General features: G+C 51.3%; 10 protein-coding genes across 10 annotated transcripts; 5 read left to right on the forward strand and 5 right to left on the reverse strand.

The window, feature by feature from the left end:
* Positions 1–130: 130 nt before the first annotated feature.
* On the reverse strand, positions 131–1,697 carry N7446_008868 (UPF0183 domain protein; the record flags this gene model as incomplete). Its single annotated transcript, XM_058517613.1, has 2 exons — positions 131–1,584; positions 1,634–1,697. The coding sequence occupies 2 exons, from the start codon at positions 1,695–1,697 to the stop codon at positions 131–133; spliced, it is 1,518 nt and encodes a 505-aa protein (XP_058371259.1).
* A 317-nt stretch (positions 1,698–2,014) lies between these two features.
* On the forward strand, positions 2,015–5,657 carry N7446_008869 (putative kinesin family protein (BimC); the record flags this gene model as incomplete). The annotated part of the gene is made up of 3 exons (XM_058517614.1): positions 2,015–2,482; positions 2,533–4,680; positions 4,731–5,657. 3 exons carry the CDS (start codon positions 2,015–2,017, stop codon positions 5,655–5,657), a joined length of 3,543 nt encoding a protein of 1,180 aa, XP_058371260.1.
* Positions 5,658–6,031: 374 nt separating this feature from the next.
* N7446_008870 (uncharacterized protein) lies at positions 6,032–7,096 on the reverse strand (the record flags this gene model as incomplete). Its single annotated transcript, XM_058517615.1, has 1 exon — positions 6,032–7,096. The coding sequence occupies one exon, from the start codon at positions 7,094–7,096 to the stop codon at positions 6,032–6,034; it is 1,065 nt and encodes a 354-aa protein (XP_058371261.1).
* Positions 7,097–8,173: 1,077 nt separating this feature from the next.
* On the reverse strand, positions 8,174–8,608 carry N7446_008871 (anaphase promoting complex subunit 11; the record flags this gene model as incomplete). Its single annotated transcript, XM_058517616.1, has 4 exons — positions 8,174–8,202; positions 8,252–8,315; positions 8,369–8,400; positions 8,467–8,608. The coding sequence occupies 4 exons, from the start codon at positions 8,606–8,608 to the stop codon at positions 8,174–8,176; spliced, it is 267 nt and encodes an 88-aa protein (XP_058371262.1).
* A 136-nt stretch (positions 8,609–8,744) lies between these two features.
* Positions 8,745–9,819, forward strand: N7446_008872 (sulfurtransferase; the record flags this gene model as incomplete). The annotated part of the gene is made up of 2 exons (XM_058517617.1): positions 8,745–9,703; positions 9,762–9,819. 2 exons carry the CDS (start codon positions 8,745–8,747, stop codon positions 9,817–9,819), a joined length of 1,017 nt encoding a protein of 338 aa, XP_058371263.1.
* Positions 9,820–9,980: 161 nt separating this feature from the next.
* On the forward strand, positions 9,981–12,132 carry N7446_008873 (uncharacterized protein; the record flags this gene model as incomplete). Its single annotated transcript, XM_058517618.1, has 3 exons — positions 9,981–10,088; positions 10,199–10,388; positions 10,458–12,132. The coding sequence occupies 3 exons, from the start codon at positions 9,981–9,983 to the stop codon at positions 11,588–11,590; spliced, it is 1,431 nt and encodes a 476-aa protein (XP_058371264.1). The 3' UTR covers positions 11,591–12,132.
* Positions 12,133–12,304: 172 nt separating this feature from the next.
* N7446_008874 (RPEL repeat-containing protein) lies at positions 12,305–12,793 on the forward strand (the record flags this gene model as incomplete). Its single annotated transcript, XM_058517619.1, has 3 exons — positions 12,305–12,354; positions 12,417–12,517; positions 12,621–12,793. 3 exons carry the CDS (start codon positions 12,305–12,307, stop codon positions 12,791–12,793), a joined length of 324 nt encoding a protein of 107 aa, XP_058371265.1.
* A 368-nt stretch (positions 12,794–13,161) lies between these two features.
* Positions 13,162–14,044, reverse strand: N7446_008875 (translin family protein; the record flags this gene model as incomplete). The annotated part of the gene is made up of 2 exons (XM_058517620.1): positions 13,162–13,807; positions 13,854–14,044. 2 exons carry the CDS (start codon positions 14,042–14,044, stop codon positions 13,162–13,164), a joined length of 837 nt encoding a protein of 278 aa, XP_058371266.1.
* Positions 14,045–14,241: 197 nt separating this feature from the next.
* Positions 14,242–16,981, reverse strand: N7446_008876 (beta-mannosidase; the record flags this gene model as incomplete). Its single annotated transcript, XM_058517621.1, has 5 exons — positions 14,242–15,039; positions 15,087–15,322; positions 15,372–15,802; positions 15,852–16,802; positions 16,863–16,981. 5 exons carry the CDS (start codon positions 16,979–16,981, stop codon positions 14,242–14,244), a joined length of 2,535 nt encoding a protein of 844 aa, XP_058371267.1.
* Positions 16,982–17,676: 695 nt separating this feature from the next.
* Positions 17,677–17,883, forward strand: N7446_008877 (uncharacterized protein; the record flags this gene model as incomplete). Its single annotated transcript, XM_058517622.1, has 1 exon — positions 17,677–17,883. One exon carries the CDS (start codon positions 17,677–17,679, stop codon positions 17,881–17,883), a length of 207 nt encoding a protein of 68 aa, XP_058371268.1.
* Between the last annotated feature and the right edge of the window lie 159 nt (positions 17,884–18,042).

Genomic DNA, 18,042 nt, shown 5'->3' on the forward strand with positions numbered 1-18,042 from the left:
GGATATATATTTTGCTGCAATGCTCCATACAAACCAACCCCAGCAGCATCTATCCACCAACACAGCTATTCATTGTCATAATTCATAATGCATTTGAAATAGCTAAATATGTACCAATACCACATGAAAATCAATACACGGTAAGACTGCTCACAGCGCCATTCTTGAGCACCTCAAATAACAGACCAGGAAATCCGAAAAGCTCCGTATTGCCCAATCCCCCGTCTTGGCCGTCTGCACCACTCCGAGGACCCTTCGCAGTACTCTCTTCCCAACCACCGAGGAATTCCACGCTGCTCTCGGGGCTGTCACCCCACCCGCGGTTGAGGACCATTGGTCGCTGCAAAGCACGCTCTTCGGCGGGGCTAGAGTAGGCTCCTTTCCAGGTTTTGCGTAACCGCTCCGAGATCTCCTCATAGGATGACTCGGAAGATAGGCAGCTCCCCGAGTCACCAATGGGAATGGTCCAGCGGCTTCGACGGTGGCGGTTGAAGGGATATGAGCCTGGAACGTTGCCATGGAGGATGATCTTTGTTACTGCCAACTGGGATGAATGTGGCTGTGGCGTAGGGTCTGGTATACCGGAGTCTGGAAAGGCAGGACCGGGTGTGGTTGGGTATGAGATGAACGCATCGAATCCATGATGGAAGAAGTTCAAAAAGCACTCCGCGGGCAGTGAGGTAGGGTCTCCGACAAATGCAGCAGCCTCATCATCTGAATCATCAGTAACACTGTTATTGGATGAGTGATCGGCATCTGGCATTTCAAATCCTCTGCCTGGAGATGGACTTAGGTGTAGCTCACCGGCGCCGGTGGCACGGTGAATGGATATCCGGCGGTCATTCTTACGGTAGATCGCATCGGGCGGCCCGAAGTCCGCAATTAAGTCCTGAGGAGTAGTTTCTCCAAGGGTGATGCCTAAGGGAGCTCCTGTTCTGCGAAGGACTTCAAGCTTGGCAGCTCCTAGAACCTGCCACTCCTCGATCTCGTCTGCAAGTGACTCCCGGGATTTGCCAATCAAAGCGGATGAGCGAGGATATTGGGGTTGTTGTATAAAAAGCTTTGCTCGAACCTCTGGCCATGATGATCCCTGGAAGATCGACATGGAGGTGGCTGGCAAGGCAGCCGAGGAGGAGAGCAGTGCTACGAAATCACACTGATCGGACCAGGCCGAGTGCTGAAGGGGAAACGAGAACGCTACTCCGGGATAAGATAAGACGTATGTGCCATATGGTGACTGATCTGCCGGTGGTACGTATTCTCCTGGGTATGAAGGACCAAACAGGCGATTGTAAACGTGCCGGAAGCTGGGGCCATGCGAAGATATTGGGTGTTCTGATTTGGCCCCCTTTAGCACTTCCTGGTTCTTATAGACCAGATTCACTCTGGTGAAGTCGAGTACTTCGATCAAACGAAGTCTCTGATCGGGACCATCGAAGCGAAGACGCAGGCCGTTCGAAGGTAGCTGCAGTACCACGGGATTGCGGAGCGGATCTGCGGAGGAGTAGGCAAGGTCGATGGCGGGGTATGTTTGGGGATAGGATTTGACTCGGGTCAGGACATTATGAAGCGAAGCTCCTAGGGCTATGAAGGCATTAGCCGAAGCACTCAAATGGGTGGACGGAAGACGTGCTGATAAACCCCAGTCCTTTCCCGGGGAAGATTTGTGCCTGCGAAGTAGTAGTAGATGTAGTCATAGTGGGCTGGGGTCTGGTTCTATGACCCAAAGATGAGCAAACGAAACTCCATGCGATAGAGCTTACAGGAGGTGAAAGAGAGGAGAGCTTGGGAGACCTTGGGGGAGGGGACGATAAGATATGACGATAAGGCCAGCAGACCAAGTCATGTGAGAGGGGTGTCACGTGGGCTTTGTTTATGTTTTCCCGTTTGAGACAAAAGCTCCACTGCTATACACCACTCCGACTCAAAATTAGACTTGAGCAGACTTGATTACTTCGGCTTATCGTGCTTGAAAAATAACCCTCAGCCAACATACAATTGTCGCCTCGCCACCATGGCCGGCCCTTCAAGGCCACCATCCACTCTCCCGACCACCACAAGGAGGTCGGGTTTGCGCCAACCAATACGACGAGCCGGTTCGGCTGCGCCAGAAAGACATGCGACACCTACAGCACCAACACCATCAGTGAGATCGTCCGCGGTCAGCGCTGCCCGCCCACCGAGAAGCCCTGAAAAGTCAAATGCGCCGGCCAAGAGAAAGGAGAGAGAATTTGAGCGGGAAATCAACGAGGATACCAGCATTCATGTTGTGGTTCGTTGTCGCGGTCGCAGCGATCGCGAAATAAAAGATAATAATGGTGTTGTGCTATCAACTCCAGAGGGTGTAAAAGGAAAGACACTCGATCTGTCGATGGGACCAAACGCAGTGTCAAACAAGACATTTGCTTTCGACAAAGTCTTCTCCCCAGCCGCCGACCAGACCACTGTTTATGAAGATGTGGTGCTTCCGGTTGTCAACGAGGTTGGTGAAGTCGCTATGTACTGATTGAGTGCTGCGCTAATTATGTACAGATGCTGGCAGGTTACAATTGCACAATTTTCGCATACGGACAGACCGGAACAGGAAAAACGTACACCATGTCAGGAGACATGAACGACACACTTGGTATCTTATCCGATGATGCAGGTATCATTCCGCGCACACTTTACTCTTTGTTCCACAAACTCGAGGACACTGAAAGCACTGTGAAATGCTCCTTCATCGAATTATATAACGAGGAGTTGCGTGACTTGCTATCATACGACGATAGTACAAAACTCAAGATTTTCGAGAACGAAAAGAAAGGGGGACACAGCACAATGGTCCAAGGCATGGAGGAGACCTACATCGACTCTGCCTCCTCTGGCATCAGATTATTGCAATCTGGCAGCCACAAACGCCAGGTCGCCGCAACGAAATGTAACGATTTGAGTTCCCGGAGTCATACAGTGTTTACCATCACAGTTCTCACCAAGCGCACCACCGACTCTGGCGAGGACTATGTTAGCTCAGGAAAGTTGAACCTGGTTGATTTGGCTGGAAGCGAAAACATCGGACGAAGTGGCGCAGAGAACAAACGGGCGACCGAAGCTGGTCTCATCAACAAGAGTCTGCTCACTCTTGGCAGAGTGATCAATGCCCTGGTCGACAAGAGCTCGCACATCCCATACCGAGAGTCAAAACTTACCAGACTCCTGCAAGATTCACTCGGAGGACGAACAAAAACATGCATCATCGCCACTGTCTCGCCTGCCCGCAACAACCTCGAAGAAACCATCTCTACTCTCGACTATGCCTTCCGAGCCAAGAACATTCGCAATAAACCCCAGATCAACTCCATCATCTCCAAGAATAAGCTTCTGCGAGATATCGGAATGGAAATCGAGAAGCTCAAGAGCGAGCTCATTGCCACACGGCACCGAAATGGCGTATACATGACACCTGATGCGTTCGAACAGATGACAGTAGAAAGTGAATCACGACGAATTGTAAACGAAGAACAGCGTGCGAAGATCGAGTCTATGGAATCCAGCCTCCGACACAAGGCCCAAGAGCTGCTCACTATCACGGGCAACTTCAACTCGCTGAAGCATGACAACGAAGAGACACAGTCCAAGCTCAACGAAACGCAAGACATTCTTAACGAGACCGACAGATATTGGAAGGATTGTCAAGAACAGCTGGACGAGGAGAAGACTGTGCGGAAAGCCCATCAACAGACAGAGAAGCAACTTCGCAGCATTGGTGCGGGACTGGTGTCCACTCTGAATGGCACGATTCAAGATGTGAATGGATTGCATGCGAAAATTGATCGCAAGGACAACCTGGAAACAGACAATCGACAGACTTGGCTGACTTCCAACGGTGAAATCTCAGATATTACACAGCAGATTGATGCTCGCATGGAGGTTTTCCAGACGCAGCATGCCAAGCTTCTAGAGGACATGTCAGGCAAGATTCATCAATTTGTGGACACTGAATTGAGCACCGTGCAGTCTGCTAGCTCTCAACTCCAGACTCTTGGTACCTCTTTTGACAAGGTTGAGGCAGAGGCAAAGAACAACACCTCCAATGCTCACAACGAGATGAATGAGGTTCTTGAGGAGATCAAGGTCCTGCGGGAAGATGTCAAGACTAAGGTTGGCGAAGGCTTGAATGGCTTGTCCGCGGCGGCTGCTCGAATCTCCAAGGAGGTTATTGGCGAGTTCTCTGAGTTCCATACCCAGCTTCACATATCATACAGCAGCCTTGGCAAGGACTTCAAGTCCATGTTTGAGAACGTGGCTAAGCACCTGGATGAGCAAAAGGCCGAGGTCAACAGACTACGAGTTGAGCTGCAGGCAGCCAACCGCCAGACTGTGGAGGCCAATAGAAAGGCTTCGTCCAACCTTGCTCAGGTTTTGGAGGAGGAGCATGCCAGTGCACAAGCCGAGCGTGACACCTTGATGTCTCATATCCGGGGACTCCTCGAGGATTCCAACCAGCGACAGAACAACCGCCTTAAAAGCAAATTCGATACACTCCGCACAGATATCTCGGCTTCGGGAGACTCGCTTGAGCAGGCCACTGCGCAGCATGATAGACACATTGACGAATGGATCTTCAGAGAGGAGCAGTTCGCCAAGGACGTTTCTGCATCTAAGGATGAGATCAAAACGAGGATGCAGAATGATTGGGAGGTAAGCTACTCTGCAGCGCAACCTTTTTGAACGTCAACTAATTCTAATAGGCATTCGACCAACGCAATGCCTCGATTCATCGAGCAACAGAGTCTGTCCACCAGGAAACGGTCCGCATCGTGGATGCCCAGATGAGCGATATGGGCACTCAAATGGAAGCATTGGATGACTTTGTTGCCAAAGCACGCTCACAGAATGGCCGTTTCCACGAATCCCACATCGGCAGTCTGAATACCATGGCCGAGAATGTTCGCGAGTCCCGTTCGACTGCCCAAAGACAACTGGACGGGTTCACTCAGCGTATTGGTCAACTTAGAGAGGATGTCGATATCGATACCGAGAACCTGGAGCAGTCTACCGCCCCTCTACAAGGGGAAGTCCGCCAACCACTTTCAGAGATGCGCTCATATATCCAAGGCCGCGTTATGAAAGAGTATGTGCCTACAGGTGTAACGCCCCAGAAACGACGCTACGAATATCCCTCGGTAATGCCCCAAACCGAATCCCATGACGGCCTCCGCTCTCGACACCGGACCTCCAAGCAATTCACCGCTCTCCCCTTCAACGAAGAAGAGGATCGCAAATCCCCCGGTACTTCCCCTGAACCATCCCCATCCAAAACGTTTGTGTATCACGATACTGCGGGACAGGTAGGGACCCACCCTGTTCCCTCATCCGCAGCCCTTTCTTCCAACACTGGCCTTAGGGAAGTCGATCTAAACGTCGCCAGACCGGTCGCATGTGACGAAGACGCCGGTGTGGCTATCAGCAAGCCTGAGACACCTGCGTTGAACGGATCCGTGGACCTGGACGAGACCCCCGAAAAGGAAGAGCCGGAACAACCTGCTCGCAAGCGTCGCCGCTCAAACTCCAATATGGTTGAGAGTAAAGTTCCGCAGAAGATGCCAAAGAAGATATCTAATATGATGGAGGGTCGCGAGAATCAGATCCCTGCAGGCCGGAGATTTAGAAACTGAGGCTCTGATTAGGTGCCTGTTATGTTTTTGTTCTTTATTGTTTTCATTTTGATACCCGATGTCGCTGGGCCTTTGACTTTTCATGGGTTGGAGTTGGCTGAGAAAACAGTGTGGGTTGGTCATTCTCTTGTGTTTCTTATGTTCGAGTGCCAATTGATGGCAACTTTATTTGGCTTGGCGTTGTTGGCTTGCATCGGTATTCCGATAGGGATGTCCGGATTCATCTTAATACATTATCTCCCAGAGTTGGTTCATTGTATGTTCAAAGTAAATCAAAGAGGTATCTGGCACTAGTCTGATGGTGGACTAATTGTAAACGCATTCTCCAGAATGCGCCAAAGCAATGTTATCCGGAATCAAAGTATTACTGTCGGTCAATCGAAATGTAAGGCTGCTTCTCCTTCCAGTATCCCTTCTTGACCTGCATTTTCAGGAGGATCCTGTTCCAGCCGTTCCTGCTGTTCACCCGGCTCTGGCTCCGCCTCCGCGGCATCGATGATGATTTGCAACTCGCCCATCCTCTTCGCAAACTGATCCATCATTTCTTCCAGCCTATGCGCCCCCTTTTCTTTCCTAGAAACTTCAACTGCCATTCCACCAGTACCGCGAATCTTCAACATCAATCCCTGCCCTGGTGACTCGGGGGTATTATTCTCAAATGTTGGTGCTGGCATTACTTCCGTATCGAGGACCTGCCACGAGGACGAAAAGCTTTGTGCGGAGGTCACGCGGAACTGAGGATGCTTGCTCGCTCCAGACTGTCCCTCTTGTGGGAGCACAGATGGGTTCGCTGGTGACGATGACATGGACTTTGTTTCCCCCTTTGGTTGGTCTGTTGTTCGATTCTGTGTTGCGTCATTTGTGGGCGGTACGAGCCCCATGTCTAGAATGAGGTAATTCTCCCGGACTCCTGATACAGGTGGTGGTAGTAGTGTAGCTTTTTCCGGGTCAGCTTCTGGGTCTGAGGGGTCTTTTGTCTCGTGGGGATTGGATGCGTTGGTCTGCGCAATTTGGTCTTTCTTGGATTCGGAGAGGGCATCTTGTTGTGCACTTAAGCTGCGCAGAGCTGCTTCGGTGATGATGTCGGTGTCGTCGTCGGAGAATATGTAGTGGACGTTGGGGTGGTAGTAGTCCGATGTATGGGCGTCTTCGACTAGGGTAAAGAATGGTTGGAATGTGGGTTTGGATGGGTGTTGTTCCTGGACTTCAAGTTCTTTGGTACTGTCAATGGCTCCATCGTGGCTCGGGGATGTGACGATCTCTTGTGGAGGAGTCTCGTCTATGGATGGGCGGCCCTCGGGGAGTGGCGCTCTTAACTGTCGATCGCTCGGCCGCGACGAGGCTGTCCCTGGTCTCGAGAGGGTCTCTTTGCGAAGAGAGTGCCGAGATGACGAGGACGATAGGGGCTGCCGATACGGAGATGGATTGTTTTGCGACATCTCCAAAGCCGGGACTACATCATGGAGAGGATGTCGAATGTCGAGTGCGGAGAGCTCTTATCGATAGCGCCACGTGACGTAGACTATATAAACAATCTTGGAAGTATAAGTCACTTCATCTTAACAACGGGCGGACTCATATGGTCCAATGACTCCAAACAAATCTCATCCACAAATAAAGCGAAGTTAAATCGTGCCCCGAAACCGTATTCCGGGCCGGGGATGGGATCATTCTCGCATTCTTTCAACAATCTCTGTAGTGTTTCGGGCGTGTTCACCACTTGCGGTAGCTGCTCCGCTACCCAGATATTGAAGTTATCGCGCACTTCGTGCGAAGTCGCACTATTGAATTTGTTCTCGTCATCATGGATCACAAGCTGATGGCTCTGCAAGAGGTCGGCTTTTAGTCTCCAAGTAATAATTTGACGCTCTCTTGGATTTTTAGATCAGCTTGAGCATCCTATTCCACGCTTTGTCGTCATTGTACGGGCAACGATAGATAGAGAACCCCCAAGGTAGATTGGACTTCTTTAGATGGATGTTGGAGCGGGACATGCGGACACCTACCTCCAAACGGAATGTCTTTTCCGGATGGGCCCACGACAGCGACCTAGAGGCTTTTGGCAGTTTAGATATTCAAGGATGTTTAGATTTCGTGGGCCATGCGTATAGAATGCGTTGGGAGCGAGGAACAGGATGTCAATTCCTGGCAGGCTTTTTAGCGTGCCTTCAGATTTTGTGCCCGGGTGAACATAGGGGAAACTGGAGAATCTGTCTACATGTATATAACTCGAAACAAATGAGCTGTGACGGCATTACATTACAGTACATTCTCGGAAGTTCTGGATTCGAGTGAAGAAAAGCCATGCTTTGACAATGGCATAAATTTGTATAATAAAACAAGGCCTGCATAGTCTTGATTGGTCAATCCGTCAAGTCTTCGTACTGTCGCATTGTTTATGCTCGCTTGACAATTTCTAGTTTCCACCAAGTCAAGTTCCACCAAAGAAAGAAAAAAGCACAAAAGGGTATCTCGAATTCATCCGCAACGCCGTGGTAAATATGTGGGATCGGCCGTCACTCGTTGCCCTGCTTCCATTCGAATTCTGGAAACAGTTAGATATAAACCTCAGAGGTAGTGAGGAGAGAACATACTCTGTCGGCACATTGGGCAAAGACCTTTGGAAGATTCTTGGTTGATCCAAGTCAACAGGCAATGCTGTTAAAAACGCGTCAGACCAGTCCCTCACTTAGATGCTTGTCTAGTCTCACCATATGGAATGAATGCCCGCATGTCCCTACCACTAGAAAACAAATACAGTCAGCATTCAAGATCACTCGTGGACGCTGGGATCAATAGGTTCACTCACAAAGCGCGCATTCGTCGCCGGGGAATTTGCAGGTTGGACAGGTGCCATCGAATTGCACACGGCAGATACCACAGACTTCATCTTCTGGGATATCCCAGTGCCACGTCGCAATGGCATTCCACTCCTTGAGCACGACCTTCATGATGTGTGTTGAGGGAAGAAGTGACCGCGGCCGATAAGTAATGTTTATCAATCATGTGAGCACTTCTCCGCACTCCACACTCGCGCAATAGTTGACCTCTTATTGCTACAACTTGCGTCGTTTATTTCCTGCAATCATGGCGTTCACTGCCATGCGGTCCTTTGCGCCTGTTCGCTGCTTTCGCACCATGTCTATCCCAGGGCAGGTTCAGTCGCGCAGCATCTCTTTCTCCTCGTATCTAGTCACCCCCAAACAGCTCAACGAAGCTCTCAAGAAGAACCCTCCGACCAAGATCTCCACATCACCTCGTGTGATTCCCCTCTGTGCAGCATGGTTCATGCCTAACGACCCAGAGGGTCGCAAGGGAATTGACTCGTTCCGCAACTCTCGCATCCCCCAGGCCCGGTTCTTCGATCTAGACGCTATCAAGGACCCTGATTCACCCTACCCACACATGCTACCAACATGTGAGGCTTTTGCCGAAGCCATGAGCGATCTGGGCATCCGCCGCGATGACGAAGTGGTGGTCTACGACACTGCCGAACTGGGTATCTTTAGTGCGCCCCGCGTGGGCTGGACACTGCGTGTGTTTGGCCACCCCAATGTGCACATCTTGAACAATTACCGCCTCTGGGTGAAGGAAGGACTCCCAACCGAAAGCGGGGAGCCTGCTCCTGTGGAAAAGTCCAAGTACTCTGTGCCGACCTACGACTCGAGGCTTGTGATTTCCTTCCGTGAAATGAAGGAACTAGCTTTAGACTATGGCAAAGAGGGAGCTGAGCCAGTGGAAATTCTGGACGCCCGCTCTTACGGTCGCTGGGCTGGAACCGACCCTGAGCCTCGCCCTGGTCTGTCCTCTGGCCATCTCCCAGGATCGAAGAGCATGCCCTTCCAGCAGCTACTGGACCCTGAGACCAAAACTTACCTCCCTAGTGAAGACCTGCAGAAGATCTTTGAGGAGAACAAGGTGGATCCATCTCAGACGATCATCAGCTCTTGCGGTACTGGTGTGACTGCCGCTATCATTGAAACTGCGCTGGGCGAGGCGGAATTCGGTGACCCTCACCTTCGCCGTGTGTATGATGGCAGCTGGACGTAAGTGCAACTTCCTCGCATCCTTTGAACATTATTGAACCGTACTAATTGTCAATAGTGAATGGGCGCAGCGAGTCAAGGAATCGGATGGTCTCATCAAGAAGGTGAAATCATAGGTGTCATAGGAACTGCTCTAAGGGAATTCTCAGCTCACGAACGACATGATCTCTTTTACTCTTAGATTGTATCCCAGAACATAGAATCTCTCGTTTCTCTAATTACGCTCTTCTTTTCCTCTTCTCTTCGTTCACCTGCACCTACCTGTAGCTGACTAAGCATGTCTCGCCCACGAAGCGCATCAAATCTCGCGCTTTCTTTTACTTCAGACAAACCGCTGGGACTACAAAGATGCGGATGGAATATTCCTATCAACAGGCTTCTCTTCGTGAGTGAAAATCACCTCATCCGTTTGCGCTACCGACACCCGCCTCCCCCCACATTCTCCCATGTCCCTCCGACCTCCCTGGCTCTTTCTAGCGTGCTGACCTCTCTCAGTCGTGGTCAACGCTTCCAGTCTTCCGATATAGGGCGCTTTCAGCCCTGTATCTCACCTTCTCTCTCACCATGTCGACCGGGCGCAAGGTCTTTCATTGTGCCGTGGATGAGACGGCCTTGTCTACCAATATTAGCGAGATCAAGAAATGGACTACCAACGGGGCAATCGATCTTGTCGTTCCTCTTTACAGTGAGTCACTTGGCAATCGAAGCAGCCTTAGTCGCTTTGCGCTTTCTCTAACTAACACTCATTCTCTAGCCCTTGAACGCCTCCATGCGCTGAAGCGAGCCGGATCTCAGGTCGCCATCAACGCCCGCGAGGCTGTGCGCTTTCTCGACCGGGTCACCTCTGGCAAGGATCATATCGCCGCCGACCGAGTCCTTCTCCAAGGCCCGATGGAACAATATGACCGCTGGGAAGAGGCCGAGAAATTCTTCCTTCCGGAATTCGAGGAGGAGCCCGAGGCAATCGACGACGCAGTCACCAATGGCGAGGCGACCGAGCCCCTCGCAAAAGAGACAATCACCAAGACCGAGCCTAACGACCTGTCGCAAATGCTCCTCTCCAAGTTGAACTTCAAGAAGGACCCAGAGGCCGCGTCGATCACTTCCGTCGGTTCGCCCAGTGGACCTGGCTCGCGCACGTCCTCTCGCAGCTCTCGCACCAGTCCTGAATGCGCCCAGCACGATTCAAGCAATGGAACCGCCAAGAATGAGAAGAGCAAGGCCTCTAACCACCAGCGCTCGATCTCCGCATCCGTCATCCCGACCGCACCGGCCGCCCTTCGCCCTCTGCTGAGCGCCTTACTTTGGCGCCTGCACAACGGACCCGACGCTGAGAACTCCGCAAAGACTTGCATCCTGATTACCAACGACCGCGCGACCCAGGTGTGGGCGCAGAAGTTTGGAATTGGCGTCAAGAACATCCTCCAGTTGCGCACCGCTATTCAATACGAGGAGCGCGAGTACAAGAACCGCTGCAAATACGTCGAGAAGATCCAAACCCTACCCTCCGAACCCAAGACCTTATTGTCCTACGAGGAAGAAAGCGACGAGGATGAGCTGGTCTTTGTTCCCCGTGGTCGTGGCAAAGGTGCGCCTCGTGCTTCGCGTGGTGGCCAGCGCAAGGCTGCTCCCAAGCCGGCCCCCAAGTCTGCGCCTGCTCCCGCCGAGAACTCGGTTGAGGTTCCAACCCAGCCTATTGACCCTGACTCGTTCAGCCGGTCTTTGGGTGGCGCCACCAAGCAGCCCACCGTGGACTTGAACACGCAACCAGGTGCTACCCGAGGGATCTCGGGCGCCTCTCGTCGTTCCTCCAATGGACGCCGAGGCGGGCCTTCTCGCGGTGCACGAGGTAGCGGTCGTGGCCGGGGCAAGCTCTGGGTTCCTTGATTACACGAGTGACGGTCTACCGACTCTATCATTTGATAGGATGACGTAGATCGTGTTGGACCAACGCATCCAGAACCGGACAAGGGTATCTCTTTTCTCTTTGCTGGGCTGCTACTATATCTTGCTGTGATTGCTTGATTGCCCGCAGAGTGTGTTCCCCTCTCTAATCCCCGGCAACTCCAGACCACGATCGGATCTCGGACTATCTCGACCTCGAACAGGACATGAATCCAGTGGAGGATTCAGTCCGCGGCCCCTGTGCTGCATGGATTTGTTGAAGATTGTCCCTCTTTGCCCTGTTCCCCCTCGGAGGAGATGGGAGGCGATGAATGTTATTTTGGAGGGAGATTATGATAGTTGATTTTGATTCATCTACATCCCAGTTGTAAAGTGCACATGGTCCAGTAAATTGTAGTGTGATACCTTATGTATGGAGTATAAAGAATGAAGTATCAAGTATGAAGGCTGAATGAAGTATAGACAGCTGAACGGGACTTCCCCGCGTGATTGACCCGTGGGACATACACATCACTTGACTTTCCACTCTACACTTCTCTCTTCTACTCTTCATCTCCTCTCCTATTCACTTACTCACCTACTCACACACAGATCCAATCTAATCCAATTATCCACCATGTCCGTCGACCAAACCCCCTCACCACTAACTTGGAGCGCCGCAACTCGTTGGAGAAACACCTCCAAACCCGCCCGGGCATGCAGGATCTCAAGAACCGCCACATCCTGCTGGATACCAATGTGGCCCCGTACATATCCCAGAAATGAAACCTGGAAATTGCTGAAAATAGCATCACTAACGCACCTCCAGAGCTCTCCAGTCTGCCCGCCAGGAACTGGATCGCCAGCGTGCTTCCGATAGCTTGAAGAAGAGCTTGGAGAAGAGACCTGAGAAGGATGAGCTGGTTGAGCGTATATTTCCCTTTTCGCTTCTATCTCTCTTCTCTTTATTGCACACTTTCATGCTCTGTCACTTTGGTATGCTTGATACTTGATCTATACTAATCTCGCCAAGGCAATATCCTCCCCGCCTCATCGGCCGCTCCCGCATTGCAAGCCCATGCTCGCGAACTCGAGAAGCACATGTTGGCCGATAATCTCGAGCATAAGATCCAGAATCGGCCACAGCCCGAAGAGCTTATTTCGCAGGGTATCTTGTCCGAAGATGAGGATCCTCGCTCGGCCTGATTTCTAAACCGCACTACCGAGTCGGCTTTTCTACCTTTTGGACTCGATGATTTGAAATGAGATATGGACAGGGCTTCAGGCGTTATTCTTTTTGTTCTTCTAGTCTTGAGAGATTGACTTCCAACTGTTTCTGTCTTTACCGGGAGGTGGTGATGTCACTGTGACGGACCCGTTCGATTGTCAATATCATACCAGTTGCTGCGTACGATAATGTAATTCCCAGGCCTTAGAATGGGATAAATAGCTAGATACGGCCATAAGCACTCCCCTGGAATGTCACCTACTATACTCTGTAGCACCCATCTCAAATTGCAGAGAACGGGATATCATTCAATAAGCATAGATCATCAGATCGTGAGAAAACATATCTAGTGACTCTCCACCTCAACAGGCGCAGACAGATCAGGCGTCCATCCACTGGGCCTCTCACTCCCACGAACGAGAATCCCATACGCCGCCCTCTCCACCTTCTCAACACTAGCCTGCATAACCTCCAGCTTCTTCGCCAGATCGCGGAGCATGTTATGGCGACGGGGTACACTGAGCGATTCAAAGCGTGCACGCATAGCCCGTAGATCAATGACGATGTCACCCTGTGACGGTGAGAGTGTGGGCGCCTTGGATTCTGTCACAGTTTCGCCCGTCTTGGTTGCGGCTGTGTTGCCGGAGCTTAGTGATAGAACGGCGAAGCGCATCATCTCGCCTGTTAGATCGAATAGGCCCAATAGGTAGTCTTCTTCTGTGACGAGGATTTGGGCTGGGACGCGGGTGGCGACTTCGGCGTGTGAGATCAGTGTCTGTGTGCGGAGGTAGTGGTCGAAGGAGACGGCTTCGATGAATTCTTGGATGCCTGGGCTGAGTTGGCGTTGGTAGCGCCAGCTGTTTATTCCCAGTTGTTCTGGGACGACGGCTTCGAAAAGGGCGTGGATTTGGTCGAAGCGGACTTGGTTCTCTTGGGCGATTTTGGGTGGGAGGGGTTGGTTGGTTGCGCGGACACGTTGGAGGGCGAAAATGCTGGGTTCTGTTAGTTGTGTTGGAGATAATTGAGAAAGAGACGTACATCTTCTTGCTCAGCGCGGTGATGTCGCGACTTTTCTTGATGATTCGTTCGCGGCGGTCATGGTGCTCATCCAGCTCGTCGCGGAAGTTCTCAAAGACGGACAGGACTGTAGGTCCCTCTGTGTCGGTCATATTTGTGTCTTTAGGATGCAGCTCGAGTGGCTGACCTTCCCAGTCGCGTTTGGTGCCCATTTAGCAAAAAGTTGGGAGGTTGCTGAGTTGAGCTCCACGATAAGAGATAGAGATATCTCCGCAGATCCCACTTGCTTCGTCACTTCACTCCACGCTAGACTTGATATTTGACATGTACTGAGATCATTTAATTTGGCTTGAATTCGGATAACTAAGCTACTGACATGTCAATGCTATATTCCAACTAAGCTTGCCGCTCATGCCACAACCTCACAAGATTCCTGCCCCAAATACCGATACCTAAGAGGGCTTTTCCCAAGACCTGTCACCTTGACAGTCTGCTCATCACCAGGGACAATGTCAATGGCGTTATCCTCAAGAAGAACACCCTCCTGCTCCTCAAAGACAAGACATTTAACTGGCTTGCGGGCATTGATAACCAAGACTGTCTCACCAGCTACTCCCACCTGTCTCTGAATCTCCAGCTGTCGTCCAGTCAAATTGAGATATTTGAATGGCTGTGGCCAGTCGACATCCCGTGCCACGATCTGGTTATTCACCCACAACCGTGCTGCGAGGACGTGTGGCTCTGGCTCGGCGATGTGGTCGATGACACCGTCGGTGATGATATCCGTTGTTCCATTGGCCGTGATGGTGATATTCTCGTGTACAATCGGTGCTCGGATATCACGGCCTGTGTTGACAGATAGGAAGCGCAACTCAATGCTGCCATGGACGGTCTCGGGTTTATTGCTGGCAATCCAGAGCTCGTATTTGCTCGTCTTGGGTGGTTGGGCGTGTGCGACGCTCCAGTCGTGGTGTTCTCGGCGGACTCCAACGGCGATTGGGTTCAAAACTCGCTTGACGGCGTAGTAGGCTGGTTTCGGTTTGAGAAAGTAGTCCACGATCGCCCAGGAGATGGTTGGCCAGCAGTCATTTAGTTGCCAGAGGAGAGCACCACCGCAGTGGCGCTCGTCGCCCCATTGTCGGCGCCAACCTCGGTAGCCGAACATCATTGTCTCAGCTTGCACGACTTGCGTGAGGTAGATGTAGGTCTGCATATGTTAGCATGAAACTAGCCGAGGTTGTGAATAGATCATACCTCGAGGTCTGTGGCGGTTCGCAGATTTTCTACGAGGTACGTCGCCAGTCTTCGTTCATGGCCATCAGCCTTATTATGGAAATCGATCACATGAGATTGAGGGAATTTGTCCTCCTCTTTCTCGACAAAATAGTCGATTGTGGAGACATGAGGGAATGCCTCCATGCCAAACTCGCTGTTAAATCGACCGCCGAGTGTATCGAATATCTGATATTTCTCTTGCGTGCCGTGCCACACTATTTCTGTCGTTAGCATATACTTTGTATTTTGCTCTGACATACTGACCATTCCACTGATGCATATCCCCAACTGTTTTGTCCGACGATATCTTACCATCTCCCCATGGACTGCCAGGATGGTAGAATGTGCTGGGTGAGTGTTCAGCCACCACTTCTGGGAGAAGCTTTTCATAAATGTATCGTGCCGGGAAATCGGTCTTCAACCAGCTCTGGGGGTCCTTGTCCTCGTAGTTGTAAGTTAAGCCCTCTGACTCTTGGACCTGATAGTCCTCATTGTTACCAGCGTAGAGCACAATAGATGGATGATGGCGCATGCGCTTCACGTTGTAAATTGTCTCCTGACGGACTGATTCGAGCAACTCGGGCCATGTTGGATAATTGCCGCAGCCAAACATGAAGTCCTGCCAGACCAACACGCCTAGCTCGTCGCACGCTTCGTAGAAGGCGTCGTCTTCATAAATGCCGCCACCCCAGACCCTATCATCATTAGTTCAATCCACATGAACGTTGAAGCAAGGAGTCATACCGAATCATCACTTGTCTGCCAGCCACCATGAGCTCAATCCATTTGCGGTATCGCTCAGGACTGACGGCTGGCAAAAGACTGTCGGCCGGAATCCAGCACGAACCACCACAGAAGATATCCATTCCATTGATGCGGAAGAAAAAAGACTTTCCATGCTTGTCAGGTTGTTGAACAACCTCAGCAGTTCGTATACCAAACTTCTTGGATGACGAGTCGACCTCTTCACCGTTGCGAAGTAGCACCACCGATACATCGTACAGAGTCTGTTCGCCATACCCATGTGGCCACCACAAAGCAGGCTGATTGACTCGGAAATTGACTTGGGCTGTATTCCTAGACACGGGTATGTTCTGGCTTGCGATTTCTTTCCCGTGAAGCCCCAGTTTAAACTGGGCTGTATACTCCTCGTCCACGATGCTTTCCACTTCAACAACGGCAGTCACCTCGGCTGTTTGGTGACCCGCTGCCAGCTGGACCTGAGGCCACAGACTAGCAACACGGGCCTCGTATATCTCGAAGCGGACAGCGCGCCAAATGCCCGCGGTCATTAGCACTGGACCCCAATCCCAGCCCCAGTGGTACTGGGCTTTCCGCACTGCCATGCGTGCTGGATCTCCATTGAAACCGACCCATCTGTGCTTTGTATCTCGGGCCCGCAGCTCGCGGGCTTTGAGAAGGGCGCAGTCGAACTCGATTTCGAGGGTGTGCTCGCCTTCTGCTTCCAATGCTTTGGTCACATCTACCCGGTGGCCTAGGAACATGTTGTCGCTTTCGAGAATGGACTTTCCGTCTAGCTTGACCTTAGCAAATGTGTCTAGTCCGTCGAATACTAGCACAATTGCGGAACCTGCCGGGGCAGCTGGCTTCGAGAACACATTGCGATAGACCCATGACTTCTCGTTGACCCAGCGAGCATCCAATTCCTTGAATCCAATGTAGGGATCATCAAGCCTATTATAAATCACAATGGTCAGTACCAGATTATGGGTGCTATCTATAGAGAGAGCTTACTTTTTGTTAGCAATCAGGTCCTGCTGCACCACGGATGGAATGGCAGGTACAGGCAGCCATTCATCAGCATCTCGGTCCCTGAAGGACCAGCCAGTAGACAGATTTACAAAATTAGCCATGGTTGACACGAAGAGAATAGCTTTCCCCAGATTGACACTTTTATACTTGGTTGATGGCCTGAGGTTCCCCACGCGCCTTCCTCTTTGGACAAGGACCCTCCGTGCCAAACGTGGACTAGTGGTACCTATCATATACAAATTCATTGCAAATACACATCACATACCACTGTGTAATTCTCAACTGCCAGCTTCTCAGTTCATGCACCTCATCATCCGGGACTGATCTGCTCTAACCTCCTTTGTTAACGGCAATTTCCCCGTCAAGCTTCTAATGCCGTGCATTATTTCTATCCTTACCCTTTCCCAAGAACTAATGTACTCCGCTTCTCCGATTTAGGCGCCCATATGGCACTCTTCCACATCTATGCACACGCCCTCTTTCGGCCATTCGCATAGCCTCTCATGCCACGCTTATTGATTAACCGGAACATTACATGCATGACTTGTAACCGAGCCAATGATCGACTTCAACGGGCACCCTTCATCTGGGAGGCTTGGCACTTGGTCGAATGCTCAAACAATGAGCAAGTATTGACTCAGTTGTGTTGGAGTCTATGGTATAACATATCGACTCCCCTCCCACAGTCTTTCACTTTTCAGTTACAAAGAAACATTGTCTTCCATGCCGACAATCATTGGCGGAAATGAATGATTCTCACCGGAGTCCCATCTCGGGCCCTTGACCAAAACGAGACATGGCGCCCGCGAAACGTCTCGGCAGTGAATCCCCTCTCGCAGAACCAGGTACGGCCCTCCTGATCCAGTGTCAGGCTCGAGCCCCTTCATACTCGAAATTCCCTCACAGCATCAAGGGAACCGCCGAGCTAGAGCCCAACATGTGCCTAGTCCAGGAGGAAATGATTGGATTATGGGGGCGGAAATCCGGTCCAAAGGAACTTTGAAGTTGGGCATAATTCGCAGTCAGAATCCTGCATCGGTATCCTTTTCGGCCTTTGCAGTTCCCCAGATGACGGTTTCCCCAGACGATCGTCTGTCTGCAGGGTTCGGTTCTACCAAAGGACTCTTTACAGTCTGGGGAAATGGCCCCTCTCTAAACCCCA

The sequence above is a fragment of the Penicillium canescens genome (genome assembly GCF_028828765.1).
Source record: "Penicillium canescens strain IBT 15451 chromosome Unknown utg000005l_segment0_segment0, whole genome shotgun sequence".
Classification (NCBI taxonomy): domain Eukaryota; kingdom Fungi; phylum Ascomycota; class Eurotiomycetes; order Eurotiales; family Aspergillaceae; genus Penicillium; species Penicillium canescens.